The 19,178-nt window shown below is 48.4% G+C and overlaps 1 protein-coding gene and 1 long non-coding RNA gene across 2 annotated transcripts; both read right to left on the bottom strand.

Annotated features, from left to right (window-relative positions):
- Nucleotides 1-742: 742 nt before the first annotated feature.
- On the bottom strand, nucleotides 743-18,116 carry LOC110972472 (calmodulin-binding transcription activator 2-like). Its single transcript, XM_051944779.1, is given in 20 exon segments — nucleotides 743-1,788; nucleotides 1,875-1,949; nucleotides 2,574-2,767; nucleotides 3,220-3,240; nucleotides 3,341-3,412; nucleotides 4,958-5,162; nucleotides 5,235-5,416; nucleotides 5,492-5,667; nucleotides 5,754-5,969; nucleotides 6,073-6,349; nucleotides 6,431-6,509; nucleotides 6,662-6,855; nucleotides 8,546-8,712; nucleotides 11,969-12,103; nucleotides 15,042-15,168; nucleotides 15,812-16,366; nucleotides 16,449-16,840; nucleotides 16,843-16,927; nucleotides 16,930-17,428; nucleotides 18,109-18,116. Coding segments are annotated over 20 exon segments (3,714 nt in total). The 3' UTR covers nucleotides 743-1,733.
- On the bottom strand, nucleotides 1,956-2,565 carry LOC127532727 (uncharacterized). The gene is made up of 3 exons (XR_007940375.1): nucleotides 2,464-2,565; nucleotides 2,358-2,410; nucleotides 1,956-2,251 (listed from the first exon to the last, which is right to left on the bottom strand). It is a non-coding gene; the product is annotated as an uncharacterized LOC127532727 (long non-coding RNA).
- Nucleotides 18,117-19,178: the final 1,062 nt, after the last annotated feature.

Genomic DNA, 19,178 nt, shown 5'->3' with positions numbered 1-19,178 from the left:
GGGAGGTGGGGAAGAGGATATGGTGGTGAACAGATCTGAAGATTGTCCAGCAGCTCCAGCAGAACTCGGTGGTTCTGGTACCAATAGGAGTCCAGTCTGGTGGAGGGACCCTGTTTAGAACCAGACTGGTTCTGGTCTTACAGGTTGTTTTTACAGAGGCATCAGAGACCGGACTCAGTATTTCAGACCGGAACGACAGGAGGGGCTGTCATGGTTTCAGCGTGTAGTTGTGTTGTCACGGTTTCAGCGTGTAGTTGTGTTGTCACGGTTTCAGCGTGTAGTTGTGTTGTCACGGTTTCAGCGTGTCGTTGTGTTGTCACGGTTTCAGCGTGTAGTTGTGTTGTCATGGTTTCAGCGTGTAGTTGTGTTGTCACGGTTTCAGCGTGTAGTTGTGTTGTCACGGTTTCAGCGTGTCGTTGTGTTGTCACGGTTTCAGCGTGTAGTTGTGTTGTCACGGTTTCAGCGTGTAGTTGTGTTGTCACGGTTTCAGCGTGTCGTTGTGTTGTCACGGTTTCAGCGTGTCGTTGTGTTGTCACGGTTTCAGCGTGTCGTTGTGTTGTCACGGTTTCAGCGTGTCGTTGTGTTGTCACGGTTTCAGCGTGTCGTTGTGTTGTCACGGTTTCAGCGTGTCGTTGTGTTGTCACGGTTTCAGCGTGTAGTCGTGTTGTCACGGTTTCAGCGTGTCGTTGTATTGTTATGGTTTCAGTGTTTCCTGAACAGGAAGCAGAAACAGGACAGGAAGTAACAAACAGCTGATTTATTGATGACTCCATGGTAAAGTTATCGATCGGTTTAAAGGTTTGAAATGCAGAACGTTGAAATACAAACTCATGCAAAGCGTCACTGCAACAGCTCAACAATAACAACCGACTGTTTCTAGGTAGAAACGAAGCTCATGCTCGGGCCTCGGCGCTGCGACGTCACCGTGACATCACCGCAGCACCGTTGAGTCTCTGCCTAATAAAGCACACGTCATAAAAACAGCAGGACTGCGAGCAGCGTGGCAGGAAACCCAGCAGCAGCAGTGATTGGTGGAGACAAAGTGCCGTCGCCGCTGCTGAGTCGCCGTCAGGGTTCCGGACTCGTTACAGTCCAGACATGGAGGGACCCGTCTGACCTCACAGCGTCACCAGAACACGGAATCAGGAGGACTACGCCCAGGTCTGCCTTCTGAGTCACTACGTTACCCAGCATGCCGAGTTGTCAGAGCGTCTTCAGGTGAGCCAGAGGTCAGAGGTGTGTCCTTAAGACTGGACCTCACACACACACACACACACACACACACACACACACACACACACACACACACACACACACACACACACACACACACACACACACACACACGGTTCATGCTGTAATAAATAAACATCCAGAGCATCTAGGAACTTGACTTTAGAATATATAGATTTATATATATATAGAACGTTCTATAAGTGATTGTGTTTAAATAGAAGTAGCTTCGTTAGCTTCGTTGAGCTCCTCCGACCCACTGTGCTCCGTCTGCCCTGAGCTGAGTCTGACAGGAGGGTTCAGATCTCCTGAAGCTGAACAAATGATCGACTTCAGGCTAAAGTTGATCACTGCTGTGTTGGTTGAAGTCAGACAGGACCGACGGCTCGACCCGCTCTCTTCCTGCTAGACTCCGCTCAGGGCAAAGAAAGGAGCTGTGCCTGCCAGGCGGCGCTGAGGGTCGGCGCTCTGAGGAGGACAGGTGGATCCGTGGTGGACCTTCAGGTGGTCAGGCCTCTCCTCTCCAGCTCCCTGCTCTGCTTCAGCTCCTTGATCCTACAGGAACACAGTAAGGGTCAGAAACACACCTGGAGGAACACCTGGAGGAACACCTGGAGGAACACCTGGAGGCTGGGACTCACCTATGTCTGCAGCGCCGCAGGAACCTCATGATCTTCCTGGCTGCCTGGTCCTGCTTCTTGGTCAGGAAGGAGCCTCTGTTCAGAAACAGTTCAGTTAGAAGATTTGGTCTGTCCACAGGAACCACAACCAGGAGGTGGTTCTGCTAGCTGGTCGCTAACTGATTTACTAACTGGTTGCTAACTGGTCTGCTTGCTGGTCTGCTAACTGGTTTGCTAACTGATCTGCTAGCTGGTTGATAACTGATCTACTAACTCGTCTAACTGGTTGCTTGCTGGTCTGCCAACTGGTTGCTAACTGGTCTGAGAACTGAGTGGTGTTGCTATGGAAAGCATCGGATTGGGAGTGTTCTGTCTGGTAAGTAATCAGATTACTGGACCTACTTGATCTTGGGGTTGTGACTATTTATCAGTAGTAATCAGATTACTGGAGCTACTTGATCTTGGGTTTGTGGCTAGTTGTTGGTAGTAATCAGATTACTGGACCTACTTGATCTTGGGGTTGTGGCTATTTATCAGTAGTAATCAGATTACTGGAGCTACTTGATCTTGGGTTTGTGGCTAGTTGTTGGTAGTAATCAGATTACTGGACCTACTTGATCTTGGGGTTGTGGCTATTTATCAGTAGTAATCAGATTACTGGAGCTACTTGATCTTGGGTTTGTGGCTAGTTGTTGGTACTAATCAGATTACTGGACCTACTTGATCTTGGGGTTGTGGCTAGCGGCCCCTCTCGGCGCCTGTTTCAGACGTTCGTACTCCTTGTAGCTGCGGTAGTACTGCTGGATCAGGACCGCCGCCCTCCGGCTCTGCTGGAAACGCTTCTGCTCGTAGTACGACCGGAACTTGGACTGGATCAGGATGGCGGCCTGGGTCATCTTCTTGTAGAGGGCGTACTGAGGAGGACATGGAGGGTCAACAGAGGAACCATGGGTAAAACTACTTCTTGTTTACAGGTCGTCGGTGACTCGCTGTCAGGGCCCAACTTGCATCTCAGAGGGTTACCTAGCGACAAACTAGGACTAAACCAGCCAATAAACTGGGACTAAACCAGACAATAAACTAGACTAAACCAGGTAATAAACTGGGACTAAACCAGACAATAAACTAGACTAAACCAGGTAATAAACTGGGACTAAACCAGACAATAAACAATACGTCTTACAGTAAGCTGAATTATTTTGTCTTTTTGTGACGAAATAAGTTTTCTTGACATTTTATGGACATGTGAATGAAAATATAAAGAAAATATTCACTATGTGCAGTCACGTTTACACAACACACACACACATTAACAGACACAGAGCGATCGTTGACTACACACTACGTCTACTGTCAGCCGTATTACCTTCAGAGCTATCCATGTTAGCTAGCCAGAGAGAGAGAGATGGTGGAGACACAGCAGGTTAGTTCAGTGTTAGTGAAGCTACACAACTACACACCAGCAGACACACAACAGCAACACACACCTGTTTGTACTTTCTGTAGCACCGCTGGATGACGGCAGCAGCCATGTCCTGCTGCTCCTTTAGCCTCCGACCCTGAACACACAACCAGGATTACCCATCAGTTGAGTCCAGGTGGAACACAGGTAACACACAACAACACACTAGCTACACTAACCTGAGCTAGCAGGGGTAATCCGAGTAAACTTGGCTAGCTACACTAACCTGAGTTAGCTAGGCTAACCTGAGTTAGCAAGGTTAATGTGGGCTAACCTAGCTAGCTACACTAACTTGAGCAAGCTGGGCTAATCTGAGTAAACCTGGCGAGCTACACTAACCTGAGCTGGCAGGGATAATCTGAGTAAACCTGGCTAGCTACACCAACTTGAGCTAGCTGGGCTAATCTGAGTAAACCTGGCTGGCTACACCAACTTGAGCTAGCTGAGCTAATCTGAGTAAACCTGGCTGGCTACACTAACCTGAGCTAGCAGGGATAATCTGAATAAAACTGGTGAGCGAGACTAACCTGAGTTAGCTAGGCTAACCTGAGTTAGCTGGGCTAATCTGAGCTAGCAGGGCTAATCTGAGTAAACCTGGCTAGCTACACTAACCTGAGCTAGCAGGGCTAATCTGAGCTAACCTGGCTAGCTACACTAACCTGTGCTAGCAGGGCTAATCTGATTAAACCTGGTGGGCTACACTAACCTGAGCTAGCTGTTCTAATCTGAGCTAGCAGGGCTAATCTGAGCAATCCTGGCGAGCTAGACTAACCTGAGTTAGCAGGGCTAATCTGAGTAAACCTGGCTAGCTACACTAACCTGAGTTAGCTAGGCTAATCTGAGTAAACCTGGCGAGCTACACTAACCTGAGCTGGCACGGATAATCTGAGTAAATCTGGCTAGCTACACCAACTTGAGCTAGCTGGGCTAATCTGAGTAAACCTGGCTGGCTACACTAACCTGAGCTAGCAGGGATAATCTGAGTAAACCTGGCTAACTACACTAACCTGAGCTAGCAGGGATAATCTGAGTAAACCTGGCAAGCTAGACTAACCTGCGTAAGCTAGGCTAACCTGAGTTAGCTGGGTTAATCTGAGCTAGCAGGGCTAATCTGAGTCAACCTGGCTAGCTACACTAACCTGAGCTAGCAGGGCTAATCTGATTAAACTTGGTGGGCTACACTAACTTGAGCTAGCGGTTCTAAACTGCGCTATCTGGGCTAATCTGAGCTAGCAAGGCTAATCTGAGCAAATCTGGCTAGCTACACTAACTTAAGCTAGCTAGGCTAATCTGAGTAAACTTGGCTAGCTACACTAACTTGTGCAAGCTGGGCTAATCTGAGTGAACCTGGCTAGCTACACTAATATGAGCTACCTGGGCTAACATGACCTAGCTGGGCTAATCTGAGTAGCTGTACCAAACTGGGCTAGCTGGTTCAACTGAACTAGCATGGCTAGATAGGCTAACCTGAACCAACATGAGCTAACATGTGCTAACCTTTACTGACTAGCCTTAACAGCATAACAGGCAGTCGTATGACATTTCAACCAATCACAGAGCAGCTCATCATTTTTGATCAACATATTGATGAATTCTCTGACTGATTATCTGCTGATCAGTGGGGTCTCTGTCAGGTGTGGACCTTGTATCTCCTGAAGGCGTTCTGGATGATCCTGGCTGCCTCATACAGCTCCCTCTGCTCGCCGTCTGTCAACGTCAGCAGGGCAAAGTCTCTCTCCATCTTCCCATTGGCCGAGGCGTTCAGGAACTCTGCCCACGCCGCAGAGGAGGGGGGGCGGAGTCTCTGGAGGGCCAGAGCGCTGAGGGGAGAGGGGGGGCACACTCGCCTGGAACACACATTCAGCCCTGAGTTATGACCCAGAATGCACAGGGAGCACTGTTTCCATGGCGACACTGACCTGGGCGGGGAGTGTGTGTGGGCGTCGACCGTCTCCAGGTAGTTGGCCAGCCAGGTGTCCTGGATGGCGGGGTTGTCCCGCCTCTCTCTGAGCGGTGACTCCGCCCCCCTGGGGAAGTCTTCCTGTTTGATTCGCTCTGGAGTCGCCTCGATGATCTGCTCCGCCAGCGTTGCCATGTCGACCTGAAGAGGGCAATCATAGCAACAGGGTCAGCAGTGGGGCGGCATGCGGGTCTCAGGTGTCGTACAGAGACGTACCTGCAGGACCTCCTCCTCCAGGTACTCCTCCTCCTCGCCTTCGTTCTCGGCGTTCTCGCTGTAGCTCAGCAGTGTCTCCTCTAGCGTCGCCGGTCGGCTGTGGGCGTGGCTGTGGGCGGAGCTCTCATAGTCCATCAGGTACAGGGGGGAGTCTCTGGAGCCGCCGGGGGTCAGACCTGCAGCCGACCAATCAGGGGGTCAATCACACACCGGTGGCTTCAGTCAGCCTCAGACCAATGAGCAGCAGAGTTACCTGAGTTACCTGCACTGAAGGCGGCGCTGGGCTCCTCCCTCCACATGGACACAGCAGGGAGGGAGGAGGGGGAGGGAGGGGAGACAGGCAGTGAGGAGGACGAGGAGGGAGACGAAGGTGAGGAGGGGGAGGTGTCCATGGGGGCGGGGCCACTGGAGTAGGCGGAGCTTGGTGAGGGGGAGGAGGGGTCGCTGGGGGAGGGGAGGCTGCTGGAAGAGCTCAAACCTGTAGGGGGAGAGGGGACACGTTAGAACCAATCAGAGAGCTGGAATGGCCTCAACCAATCAGAGAGCTGGGATGTCCTCAGGTACCAGCAGGTGAGCCCTACCTGTGTCGGGGCTGGTGGACAGAGGAGAAGGAGGAAGCTGTGGCTGTGGCATGGCTGGAGTGTGTGTGTCGGTGGGAGGCGTGTGCGAGTCCCGGGGCGTCACGTGTGTGCGCTGCGTGTGCAGCTCCTCTAGCGTGGTGGCAAGGCGGGTGTGTCCGCGGGAACGAGCAACCGCGAGCGGCAGGCGTCCCAGCGAATCAGGGATCCCCAGGGCCAGACTGTTCCAGCTGTACAGGAGCTCTGCTGCCCTCTGGTGGCCGAGCGCACACGCCCACATCTGCAACACACAGGCACTTAGTCACCACGGCAACACCACACACAGCGACGCCTCTCAACGTGTTCGTGTGTGTGTGTTTACCAGCGGCGTGCACGAGAAGTGGTCGACGTTCAGAGGGTCAACTTCCTGTTCCAGGTCCAGACTGTCACTGTTCACGCTTCTACAACAAACAACAACAACAACGTCAACAACAAACAACATCAGGTGTGTATCAAGGTGTGTACCTCCAGTGTATCAGGTGTGTATCAGGTGTGTTTCAGGTGTGTACCTCCAGTGTATCAGGTGTGTATCAGGTGTGTTTCAGGTGTGTACCTCCAGTGTATCAGAGTGTGTATCAGGTGTGTGTATCCCTGAGCAGCAGCCAGGTGCAGCAGTGTCATCCCTCGGTGACGGACAGAGTGATGAAGCCTCTCTCCTCCTCCTCCTCCTCCTCCTCCCGTCCATCTTCCTCCCTTCATCATCCGCTCACAAACTCCCACAATCCTCCTCTCAAACCACTGTGAGGACTGACACATACAGGTAGCATTGTAGGACAGCAGGCAGCTAAAACAGCACTTTTGTACAGTGTAACCTGAGCTAATTGGGCTAACCAGAGCTAGCAGGGCTAATCAGATGTAGCTGGGCTAACTTGAGCTAGCTCAGTTAATCTGAGCTAGCAGAGGTAACCTGAGCTAATTGGGCTAATCAGAGCTAGCTGGGCCAATCTGAGCTAACTGGTCTAACCTGAGCTAGCAGACCTAATCTGAGCTAGCTGGGCTAACCTGAGCTAGTTGGGTTAACCTGAGCTAACTGGGCTAATCAGAACTAGCTGGGTTAATCTGAGCTAACTGGGTTAACCTGAGCTAATTTGAGCTAACCTGAGCGAGCTGGGCTAAACTGAGCTAGCTGGGCTAATCTGAAATAACCTGAGTTAACAGCATGGACTGGTACACATGGAGCTGGATACTTGCTGGTCTACAGCAGTGACTAACACATGGAGCTGGATACTTGCTGGTAGTGACTAACACATGGAGCTGGACACTTGCTGGTAGTGACTCTAACACATGGAGCTGGATATTTGCTGGTAGTGATTAACACATGGAGCTGGATATTTGCTGGTAGTGACTCTAACACATGGAGCTGGATATTTGCTGGTAATGACTAACACACGGAGATGGATATTTGCTGGTAGTGACTCTAACATATGGAGCTGGATATTTGCTGGTAGTGACTTTAAAACATGGAGCTGGATACTTGCTGGAAGTGACTTTAACACATGGAGCTGGATATTTGCTGGTAGTGACTCTAACACATGGAGCTGGATCCTTGCTGGCAGTGACTAACAGGTGGGCCTAGATATTTGCTGGTCTACAGTAATGACTAACGTGGACCTGGATATCTGCTGTTTCATGGCAGTGACTCTAACATGTGGACCTGGATATTTGCTGGTAATGACTCTAACAGGTGGGCCTAGATATTTGCTGGTCTACAGTAATGACTAACGTGGACCTGGATATCTGCTGGTTCATGGCAGTGACTAACATGTGGACCTGGATATTTGCTGGTCTACAGTAATGACTCTAACATGTGGACCTGGATATTTGCTGGTTCATGGCAGTGACTCTAACATGTGGACCTGGATATTTGCTGGTAATGACTAACAGGTGGACCTGGCTATTTGCTGGTGCAGACAACAGGCTGCAGCAGGGCTGTGGCTGCAGCTGTAATTGTTGTATCTAAGGTCAGGTCGCTCTCTGTCACACTGAGTCTATTTTAACCCGACGGCTCCATCTGCCAACTTGCCATGACATCAGAGGGGGGAGGTTCAGCACAGGTCAGGGCAGAGCTGCTCTACAGACTTTACTCTCTGATTCACCTGTTTTCTTCTACTAACAGCCACCAGGACACCTGAGCTTCATGTTGTTCTTTAGAGGCGACTCTGCCCCTCTGTTATACAGACTGAGGATCTGTTAGCAGCTTTACTTTGTCTTTTTAGCTATTCTGAGTCTGTTTAAGGAGACTTTGTGTCCTGAGGGACGGTACTCCTCTTCATAGTGATATTTTTGAAGGTTTTATGTCTCTTCTGAATCTTTTTCAGTGCCTCTGTGTGTTGTAGAGTAACTGTGAGTGTGCTGCTACATGTTTCTAAACCCCACGGTGATGAACATACAGAGCCATGAAAGAACCGCTGTCTGTCTGAAGGAACGGCTGCCTCACCTGTTCGTGGTCTTCAGGTAGAGGTGGAGGGGGCGTGGCCAGCTGGTTTCCGGTCTGCTGCGTGTGCTGCTGCTGCTGGTGGTGGTGGAGGTCCCGGGCAGACATCTCTGCCATCCTGCGCTCCATCTGCTCCAGACGCTCCAGGATGGACATCCTGAACTGATTATCTGCAGCACACAGCACAGGAACACTCAGCGACTACAGCTCCCAGCATGCACCTGCTGCATCACCTGCACCGGCCAATCAGCTGATGGACGTCACCCACACACCAGCCTGATTGGATGAACACACACACACACATACAGTGTCTCACATGGAAACTATCTGACTGACTTCAATCGCTCGGCCGCCTGGCACAGTCTCACCGTGTGAAGGAAATAAAAGCAGCGTCCCTAATATAGCCCAACACACGGTGACCTGCACACACACACACACACACACACACACACACACACACACACACACACACACACACACACACACACACACACACACACACCGGGGACTCCCTGCTCACCTACAGCTGAAACATTCTCATGACACGGTAGTTTATCCATCACTGCACATGAATTAGTCGCTTCAATAAAAAACAAACCACAAGATCACAAAAAACTACCACAACATGAAGCAAATGATCCAAAAGAGCCACACAATAATGTCAAAGAAACACACAATAACGACAAAGAAACACACAATAATGTCAAAGAAAAATAAAACGAAACTAAAACTCTCTGGCTGAACGTCAAATTCTACAGATGTCTCCTGAAAACACTTGAATAATTCCTGACACCTGCTGGTGTCAGAGCAGCTGGAACTCACCCAGCTAACAGTGCTAGGCTAATGCTAACACTGAGAGGTTAGCTGTGCCTCTGAGCCTGCAGCTAATGCTAGCTGTAGCAGTGTAACTGACTGATGGACAGAAAAACAACCTGCACAAACTGAACTGGAAGCACAAACATCAACAAAAATTGCGAGCAGCTATCACAGAGGTTAAAGCTACGCTGATGGAGCTAAGGTAAGGTAAGGTAAGCTAATCATTCTAGACTCATTTCAGATCATTCTAGACTCATTTCAGGTCATTTGGGACTAATTTTTTGTCATTCTAGACTCACTTCAAATAACTGTGGACTCATTTCAGGTCTTTCTAGACTCATTTCAGATAATTCTGGACTAATTTCAGGTCATACTAGAGTCAAATCATTCTAGACTAATTTCAAATCATTCTAAACTCATTTCAAATCATTCTAAACTCATTTCAGATCATTCTAGACTCATTTCACATCATTCTAGACTCATTTCAGATCATTCTAGACTCATTTCACATCATTCTTGACTCATTTCAGATCATTCAAGACTCATTTCAGATCATTCTAGACTCATTTCAGGTCATTCTGGACTAATTTCAGGTCATTCTGGACTCATTTCAGGTCATTCTGGACTCATTTTAGGTCATTTTAGACACACTTCAGATAATTCTGGACTCATTTCAGGTCATACTAGAGTCAAATCATTCTAGACTTATTTCAAATCATTCTAGACTCATTTTAGATCATTCTAGACTCACTTCAGATAATTCCGGACTCATTTCAGGTCATTCTAGACTCATTTCAAATCATTCTAGACTTATTTCAGGTCATTCTAGATTCGTATCAAACCATTCAAATCATTCTAGACTCATTTAAGACCACTCCAGACTACAAGAAGTCTGGAATAATTCCAAGTAATTGAAAAGTTTGAAGTTGTTTTCCACAGTAATTTTTGACAGGTTTCATTTCCTTCTGGACAATCTTCTGTTCAAATACTAAATAACGGAGCTCTTCTGAAACATCTCAAACTAAATCTGGAGGCATTAGTGCGTCTGTTAGCAGCAACCAGAACACATCAGCTGGACTGAATGAACGTTCACTCATCACAAGGCACTGGTGGTTGCCACGGCGGCCAGCAGCTGCATAACCATGACAACCACCACAAAAACACACACAGGCAGAGCTGGCCCTACCGACACCATCCTGCTGCTGAGGAGCGTCCATCTTCTGCCCCTCTGAGCTTAGGTGAGGGGCATGCTGGGTACGCCGTGATGTCACACACCCACAGACACACACACACCGACAGTCAGGCAGCAGGCTGAGCGAGGATCAGCTGGAGTTAAAGCCTCCAACTGCAGCAGTCTGAGCTCAGTCTGGATGTCCAAACACTGCAGCAAAGCATGCTGGGAAACCCGGAGGGAGGGGGAGGAGGGGCTGATAGAGTGTCTGTGACATTCCTGACAGAAACCAGTGACACACACACACACACACACACACACACACACACACACACACACACACACACACACACACACACACACACACACACACACACACACACACACACACACACACACACACACACACACTCTAACGACTCATCTGCACCGTCTGGAGGCAGGTCTGAGAAACAACAACCAAACCTTCAACCACAGAGCTCCAGCAGCAGTCTGGTGTTCAGGTTTCACACTTTGGTGGTTAATATTCAGGTTTTTGACACTATCTTTTGTTAATATTCATTTTTCTGACACTTCTGTTGGTTCATATCCAGGTTTTGATGCTTTTGTTTGTTGTTAATCAAGGTTTTTGAGACTTTTCTTCCTTAATATCCACTATCTGGTTCCAGTAAACTATTTACTTTGGAGGATTTTAGGTGAGACATGTAGGCTGAAGGGATGCTGACGGACTGAGACCACTTGAAGGTTAGATTAGTTTCTCTAGTCTGAAAGGTTCTTCCTGTTCTGATAAAGGAGGTCCTTCTAGTCCTTTCAGACGTGGGTTCTCAGGTACAGAGATAAATACTAAAGTAAGAGGTGAGAGTCAAAAGTCTCACTGACCCTGTAATCTGTAAACACCGTCTCCAAAGAGTGAAGGAAAAGTCTGACAACAAGACAGGAACAGGAAACACCAAAAGAAATAATCACAAAAAACACCAGAAGACTCCAAAAAAACACCAAAAAACATCCTGCACCAAACCGTTGGAGGGGAACAGATGGACTCTGAGTCTTTTCTACTAAACTCTTGTTTCTGTTTCATATTTAAGAAGTTCTGTTTCATTAATCTGCACCAGGACCAGGACTAAGACTCAAGGACCAGGACGAAGACCAGGACTAGGACCAGGACAAACCAAAACCAGGATTACAGCATGACCAGAGTAGACTGTACTAGACCAGGACCAGGACTAGAACATGACTACACCATACTAGACAAGACCAGAATTTGAGCAAGACTACTGTACACTGTACTAGACCAGGACCAAGACCCAAAACCAAAGCCAAAACCAGGATTAGAACATGACTAAACCATACTAGACCAGACCAGACCAAGCGTGACCAGGCACTGAGGACCGAGTCATTATTGTTACTGATTGGTACTGATTGGATGAGTTGTGTCTCACCGTCCAATGAGAGCCAGTCTAGCTGAGAGCTGGGCAGAGAGCTGGCGTTCCTCGCCCGGTACTCGAACAGAACCGACGAAGAGACAGAACCTCCGGACTCCAGGACCTGCAGACACACCAGGCCGGCCTCGTGGGCTGAGGGGCAGAGACAGAGTCGGACAGGTGAGAAAGGTGAGTGTTCGTCCTCAGGTAACGATTAACATTGCTTTGTTTAGCTAGCACAGAGGCAAACATTACTTTATGAGGGTTACGTAGCAGCTAACATTAGCTTGTTTAGGCTAACATAATGACTAATGCTACTTTACTACGGTTAACATAGAACCTAATAATACCTTGTTTTGGGCTAACAGTGACTAATGTTACTTTATTACAGCTACGTAAACCCTAACATTAGCTTGTTTAGGCTAACTGAGAAGCTAACAATCTATTTTAGGCTGAGGTCATGGCTGATGTCACATTTCCAGATTGACACAGAAGCAAACATTAGCTTGCTTAAGCTAACTGAGAAGCTAACATTCTATTTAAGGCTGATGCAGTCGCTGACGTCACATTTTCAGACTAACATACTAGTTAACATTAGCTTCTTTAGGCTAACATAGTGACTAATGCTTCTTTATTACAGCTAACGTAGACACAAACATTAGCTTGTTTAGGCTAACATAGTGGCTAATGTTACTTTATTGTGTTACATGAAACATTTTTTTATTTTACAAATGAATGAAATAAACAAACAAACGCAGACCCTAACACAAGCTTGTTTAGGCTAACATAGTGGCTAATGTTACTGTATTACAGCTAATGTAGACCTTTAATTAAGCTTGTCTAACATAGTTGCTGAATGTTACTTTTCGGAGCTAACTTAGATCCCAACATTAGCTTATTTAGGCTAAAACTAAAGTTAACATTCTACTTAAGGCTGATGCAGTCGCTGACATCACATTTTCAGGCTAACAAACTAGCTAACATTAGCTTGTTTAGGATAAAGTAGAAGCTAACAATCTATTTTACACTGATGCAGTGACTGACGTCACATTTTCAGACTAATGTAGTAGCTAATATTAGCTTGTTTAGGCTAATTGAGAAGCTAACGTTCTATTTTAGATTGATGTAGTGGCTGACATCACATTCTCAGACTAGCATACTAGCTAATATTAGCTTGTTCAGGCTAACATAGTGACTAAAGTTACTGTATTATGGCTAACATAGACCCAAACATTAGCTTGTTTAGGCTAACATAGTCACTAAAGTTATTTTATTACAGCTAATCTAGAAGGTAACACTTGCTTGTTCAGGCTAAAATAGTGACTAATGCTACTTTATTACAGCTAACGTAGACCCTAACATTAGCTTGTTTAGGCTAACCGAAGAGCTAACAACGTATTTTACACTGATGTCGTGGCTGATGTCACATTTTCAGACTAACATAGTAGCTGGCATTAGCTTATCTAGGCAAATTCAGAAGCTAACATTCTATTTTACGCTGATGCAGTGGCTGACATCACATTTTCAGACGAACATACTAGCTAGCCTTAGCTTATTCAGGCTAAAACAGAAGCTAACATTCTATTTTAGGCTGATGTCGTGGCTGACGTCACATTTTCAGACTAACATACTAGCTAACGTTAGCTTGTTTAGGCTAACTGAGAAGTTAATCTATTTTAGGCTGATGTAGTGGCTGATGTCATATATTCAGACTAATATACTAGCTAACATTAGCTTGTTTAGGGTAACTGAGAAGCTAATGTTCTATTTTAGGCTGATGCAGTGGTTGACGTTTACAGACTAACATAGTAGCTAACATTAGCTTGTTCAGAATCAGAATCACTTTATTCATCCCCGAAGGGAAATTCAGTTGTCAGGGTTCTTATCTGTTTAATTTTGAATTGAATAGCCTGACTGCTGATGGCAAGAAAGATTTCCTAAATCTTTCGGTCTTGCAGCGCAGGGATAGGAGCCGTCCACTGATGTTTCGTTGTTCATTGAGGCAGATGTGAAGTGGATGATCCATGTTTGTCAGAATGGCCTCCATCTTTCTCAGTGCCCGTCTCTCCACCTCATCCTCCAATGTGTTCAATCTGATTCCAACCACAGAGCAGCTTTTTTTAAATCAGTTTGTTCAGACGCCTTGCATCCTTCTGCTTTATGCTGCCTCCCAGCAGACTGCAGCATAAAACAGGACACTTGCTACCACAGACTGATAAAACATCTGCAGCATCTTACTGCAGATGTCTAAAGATCAAAGTTTTCTGAGGCAATAAAGTCGGCTCTGGCCCTTTTTGTGGATGAAGTCTACATTTGTAGACCAACTTATTATCAAGGTGGACACCTAAATATTTATATGATGTCACCATCTCCATGTCCACAAGTGTTCACTGGATGAAGAGGGGGTTCGGATCTGTGGAAATCTATGATCATTTCCTTTGTCTTTGAGGCGTTGAGTAGCAGCAGTTTTTGTGACTCCAGTCACTGAAGGCACTTATCAGATCTCTGTATTCAGCTTCATGTCCATTTCTGATACATGCCACCATAGCAGTGTCATCAGAGTATTTCTGAATGTGACAGGACTCAGTGCTGCATTTGAAGTCAGATGTATACAGAGTGAACAGGAATGGAGCCAGGACTGTTCCTTGTGGAGCCCCAGTACTACTCATTAATGTCCCAGAAACACAGTTCCCCAGCCTGACAAACTGTGGCCTTCCTGTCAGGTAATCTGTGATCCATGAAACACAGGAAGGATCCACTCCCATCTCTGTGAGCTTGTCTTTGAGGATGGTGGGTTAGATGGAGTTGAATGCATTTGAAAAATCAAAGAACATTTACAACTGTTCAGGCTAACATAGTAGCTAAAATTAGCTTTTTCAGGCTAATTGAGTAGCTAACATTAGCTTGTTCGGGCTAACTGAGAACCTAACATTAGCTTGTGTAGGCTAACTGAGTAGCTAACATTCGCTTGTTTAGGCTAACTGAGCAGCTAACGGTGTGTAGCTAGGCTATTGTAGTGGTTATTGTGTACGTTTCTCCTCGAAGAACCACATGAGGTTTCCAGGTGTTGTGATGTGACATGGATCGGTACCGGGGCAGTAGCAGCGCAGGACTCCGGGCTGGATCAGCGATGCGGGGACGGTGCTCTGGTCGAACACGCAGGAGTAGCGACCCACCGGCTCGCTCCATGGCCCGGTGATCAGAACCTTCACGCCCCCCTGCAGAGAGACACGAAGGTTTAGTTTGGGGAAAATTACGGATTTAACGCTAAAAGGAAAGAAGCAGGTAGAATAAAAACACAACAATCTGATTCATCACTAACAAAACTAATTGACTGATGACGGTAAAGTTATTTATTTTAAGGGTTCATTAAATAAAATCCACCCTGGAGCTGAGCAGATCTGGACTGTCCCTCTGCTGCCCCCCTGTGGACCAGCAGCTCAGAGCTTCAGCTCATTCTGCACCAGGTTGAGTCATTTTCACTCATTCTGAAGTGTTTCTACCGTTTTAGATCAGCTTTAAGAGCTTTAGGACACATTTTGTCCTGTGGAGAGATTCTATGACACATTCATTTTAAACATTCAGAAAGATATTTTGGATTCATAAAGTTGAGAAGACTAAACCGGAGAAGTTTTATTTAATTTGGCTATTATTTTTTTTGTTATTTCAGATGAGTTTTTATCTATTTTAGATAAATTCCAGTTCATGTTAAAAGGTTTAAAGTCATTCTGATTAGATTTCTGTCACGTTTTTATCCACTTATTGCAGGTTTATATCATTCTGCCAGGTGTGTTGTCAGGTTTTAGTCATTTCTAACTCTGCTGTACAGGTGGAGGTGAGTGCTGGATGCTGATTGGTTACCTCGGGGTACGACCACTCCGGTGAGAAGTCTGTGATGGTGGAGAGGCGGGAAGAGGAGGAGGAGGGCAGTGGGTGAGGGAAGGGGAGGAAGGAGGAGGAGGGGGAGGGCTGGGGCGGCACCATGTAGCGGACCGGGAACACGGCGGGGGGTGGAGCAGCGACAGGATTGGCCTCCTCAGTGATGAGGTCAGAGATGAGGTCGGGGAACTGGCTGTCGAAGGAGATGTCCAGCTCCTCCCCCCCGCGCTCACAGGGCTCCGCCTCCTCCGACAGGTGCGTGTCCATGCGGGTGTCCTCGGCATCGAAGGTCTGTCCGCTCTCCTCCTTCACCTGGATCGGGGAGGTGGGAGGGTGCATGTCGGGGGCGGAGCTTAGAGCAACCGGCTTCTGCAGCACCAGGGGCTGATGGGAGATTTCAGCTGGGGGTGGGGCTTCAGGAGCCTGTAGCTGAGTCTGATTGGCTGGCTGGCTGGCCGAGTCCTGGCAGACAAGGAGTAGGGAGGCGGAGCTGGTCGTCTGTTGTCGTGGAGACGAGCTGCAGGAGCCGGGGCTTGTCTGAGTGACAGAAACAGAAAGAGGTCGTAGGTGGAGGAATACGACACAGAAAATAGTCCCAGGAACACGCCGGGTGACTCACCTGCAGCAGCGCCAGCTTGGTGGGCGGAGCCCTTCCTTCATCATCATCATCATCATCATCAACTCTCCGCTCCATCACCTCCCCCTCACCACCAGACTCCCCTCGGCCTCTCTCCGACTCCCCCAGACCTCCCAGCTCCAGACAGAGGGGGAGGAGGGGCGGAGCCACGGAGGAGGTGGGGGACAGCGAGAGGGAGAGGGAGGGAGGGAGGGAGGAGGAGAGGGGTGAGGATGACGGGGCGGAGTCTCTGCGGTCCGCCTCCGAGGAGGAGAGGGAGGAGAGGGACGATGGGGGTGAGACAGAGGAGGGAGGAGTGGAAGTGGGGGAGAGGGAGAGGGCGAGGGAGGGGGGAGACAGGGGGGAGGAGGCGCAGAGGGCAGTTGAGGGGCTGGAGGGGGGCCGCCGTACGTCTGCCCCTGTTTGGGGGAGTTCAGGAAGGAGTCGGGGTCGAAGGCCGGGGGGAGAGAGGGGGGAGATGACAAGGGGGATGAGGGGGGAGACGGAGGGAAGGGGCTGCAGCAGGGGGAGGGGTGAGGAGCAGGCCTCCGATGACGGGGGAGGGGAGGAGGGTGAGGGAGAGCGTGGCCACGCCTGGCGGCTGGGGGGGAGGAGGGGGGAGGGCCGGGGGGCGGGGGAGGAGGAGGAGGGAGGGGAGGGGAGGCGGGAGCGGTCGTAGAGGGAGGGGGGAGGCAGGGGAGAGCAGCAGCTGTCCAGAGCGGGTGAGTGACAGGCTCCTCGTCGGCCCCGCCTCCTCACAACCAGCCCCGCCTCCTCCGCCTCCTCCCCCTGCGATGGTAGTGGCCGTCGTTGCCATGACGATGACGGCATTCTGGGGCAGCGCCACTGTCGTCAGGTTGCTGTGGCGGTCTCCATAGAAGCCGTTGCCGTGGTTACTCACGGTGATGGCGGCTCTGTGGGGCTGAGGGGGGGACGATGCCGAACTGTGGACAGATGGACAGGTGAGAGACAGACAGGAGAGAGAGACAGACAGGTGACAGACAGACAGGTGACAGACAGACACAACAGGTGAGAGACAGACAGACAGGTGAGAGACAGACAGAAGACAGGTGAGAGACAGAAAGACAGGTGAGAGACAGACAGTCAGATCTTGTTTACACTAACATACTAACTAAAGCTACCTGTTCAGGCTAACATAGTGACTAATGCTACATGTGTAAGTTAATGTAGTGACCAGCATGATCTGGTTCAGGCTAACACAGTGGCTAATGCTACATGTGCAGGTTAATGTACATGTAGCACGGACTACATGTTCATTAACCTGCACGTGTAGCATTAGCCACTATGTTAGCCTGAACCAGATCATGCCAGTCACACATGCTAGTCATGTGCAGGTAAATGTATATGTAGCACGGACTACATGTTCATTAACCTGCAAATGACTAGCATGTTCAAGCTAATTGTAGCAGGTAATGCTACATGTGTAGGTTAATGTAGTGACTAGCATGTTCAGGCTAACGTAGTGGCTAATGCTACGTGTGCAGGTTAATGTAGTGACAAGCATGATCAGGCTAACGTAGCGGCTAATGCTACATGTGTAGGTTAATGTAGTGACTAGCATGATCTGGTTCAGGCTAACATAGTGGCTAATGCTACATGTGCAGGTTAATGTACATGTAGCACGGACTACATGTTCATTAACCTGCACATGACTAGCATGTTCAGCTAATGTAGCAGGTAATGCTACATGTGTAGGTTAATGTAGTGACTAGCATGTTCAGGCTAACGTAGTGGCTAATGCTACGTGTGCAGGTTAATGTAGTGACAAGCATGATCAGGCTAACGTAGCGGCTAATGCTACATGTGTAGGTTAATGTAGTGACTAGCATGATCTGGTTCAGGCTAACATAGTGGCTAATGCTACATGTGCAGGTTCATGTACATGTAGCACGGACTACATGTTCATTAACCTGCACATGACTAGCATGTTCAAGCTAATGTAGCAGGTAATGCCACATGTGTAAGTTAATGTAGTGGCGAGCATCTTCTTATTTTCCTTTCGAATTTTCCCTTCAGGGGTCACCACAGCGAATCAATTGCCTCTTTAAACCACATCCATAAACCTCCTCTTTGGTCTTCCTCTAGGCCTCCTGCCTGGCAGTGGGAAACCAGCATCCTTCTACCAATATATTCACTCTCTCCTCTGGACATGTCTGAACCATCTCAGTCTGTCCTCTGACTTTATCTCCAAGCCTCTAACATGTGCTGTCCCTCTGATGTCCTCATTCCTGATCCTATCCATCCTGGTCACTCCCAAAGAGAACCTCAGCATCTTCAGTTCTGCTACCTCCAGCTCTGCCTCCTGTCTTTTCCTCAGGGACACTGTCTCCAGACCAAACAACATGGCTGGTCTCACCACAGTTTTGTAAACCTTTCCTTTCATTTTAGCTGAAACTCTTCTATCACACATCACACCTGACACTTTTCTCCAGCCGTTCCAGCCTGCCTGTACGCGCTTCTTCACCTCTTTTCCACACTCTCCATTGCTCTGGACTGTTGACCCTAAGTACTTAAAATCCTCCACCTTCTTGATCTCTTCTCCCTGTAACCTCACTCTTCCACTTGGGTCCCTCTCATTCACACACAGATACTCCGTCTTGCTGCGGCTAACCTTCATTCCTCTCCTTTCCAGGACAAACCTCCACGTCTCTAGCTTCTCCTCCACCTGTTCCCTGCTCTCACTACAGATCACAATGTCATCTGCAAACATCA

The sequence above is a fragment of the Acanthochromis polyacanthus genome, chromosome 24, assembly GCF_021347895.1.
Source record: "Acanthochromis polyacanthus isolate Apoly-LR-REF ecotype Palm Island chromosome 24, KAUST_Apoly_ChrSc, whole genome shotgun sequence".
In the NCBI taxonomy this organism is placed as follows: Eukaryota; Metazoa; Chordata; class Actinopteri; family Pomacentridae; genus Acanthochromis; species Acanthochromis polyacanthus.
The sequence above is the reverse complement of the archived record's forward strand: the minus strand, read 5'-3'. Positions and strand labels throughout refer to the sequence as shown.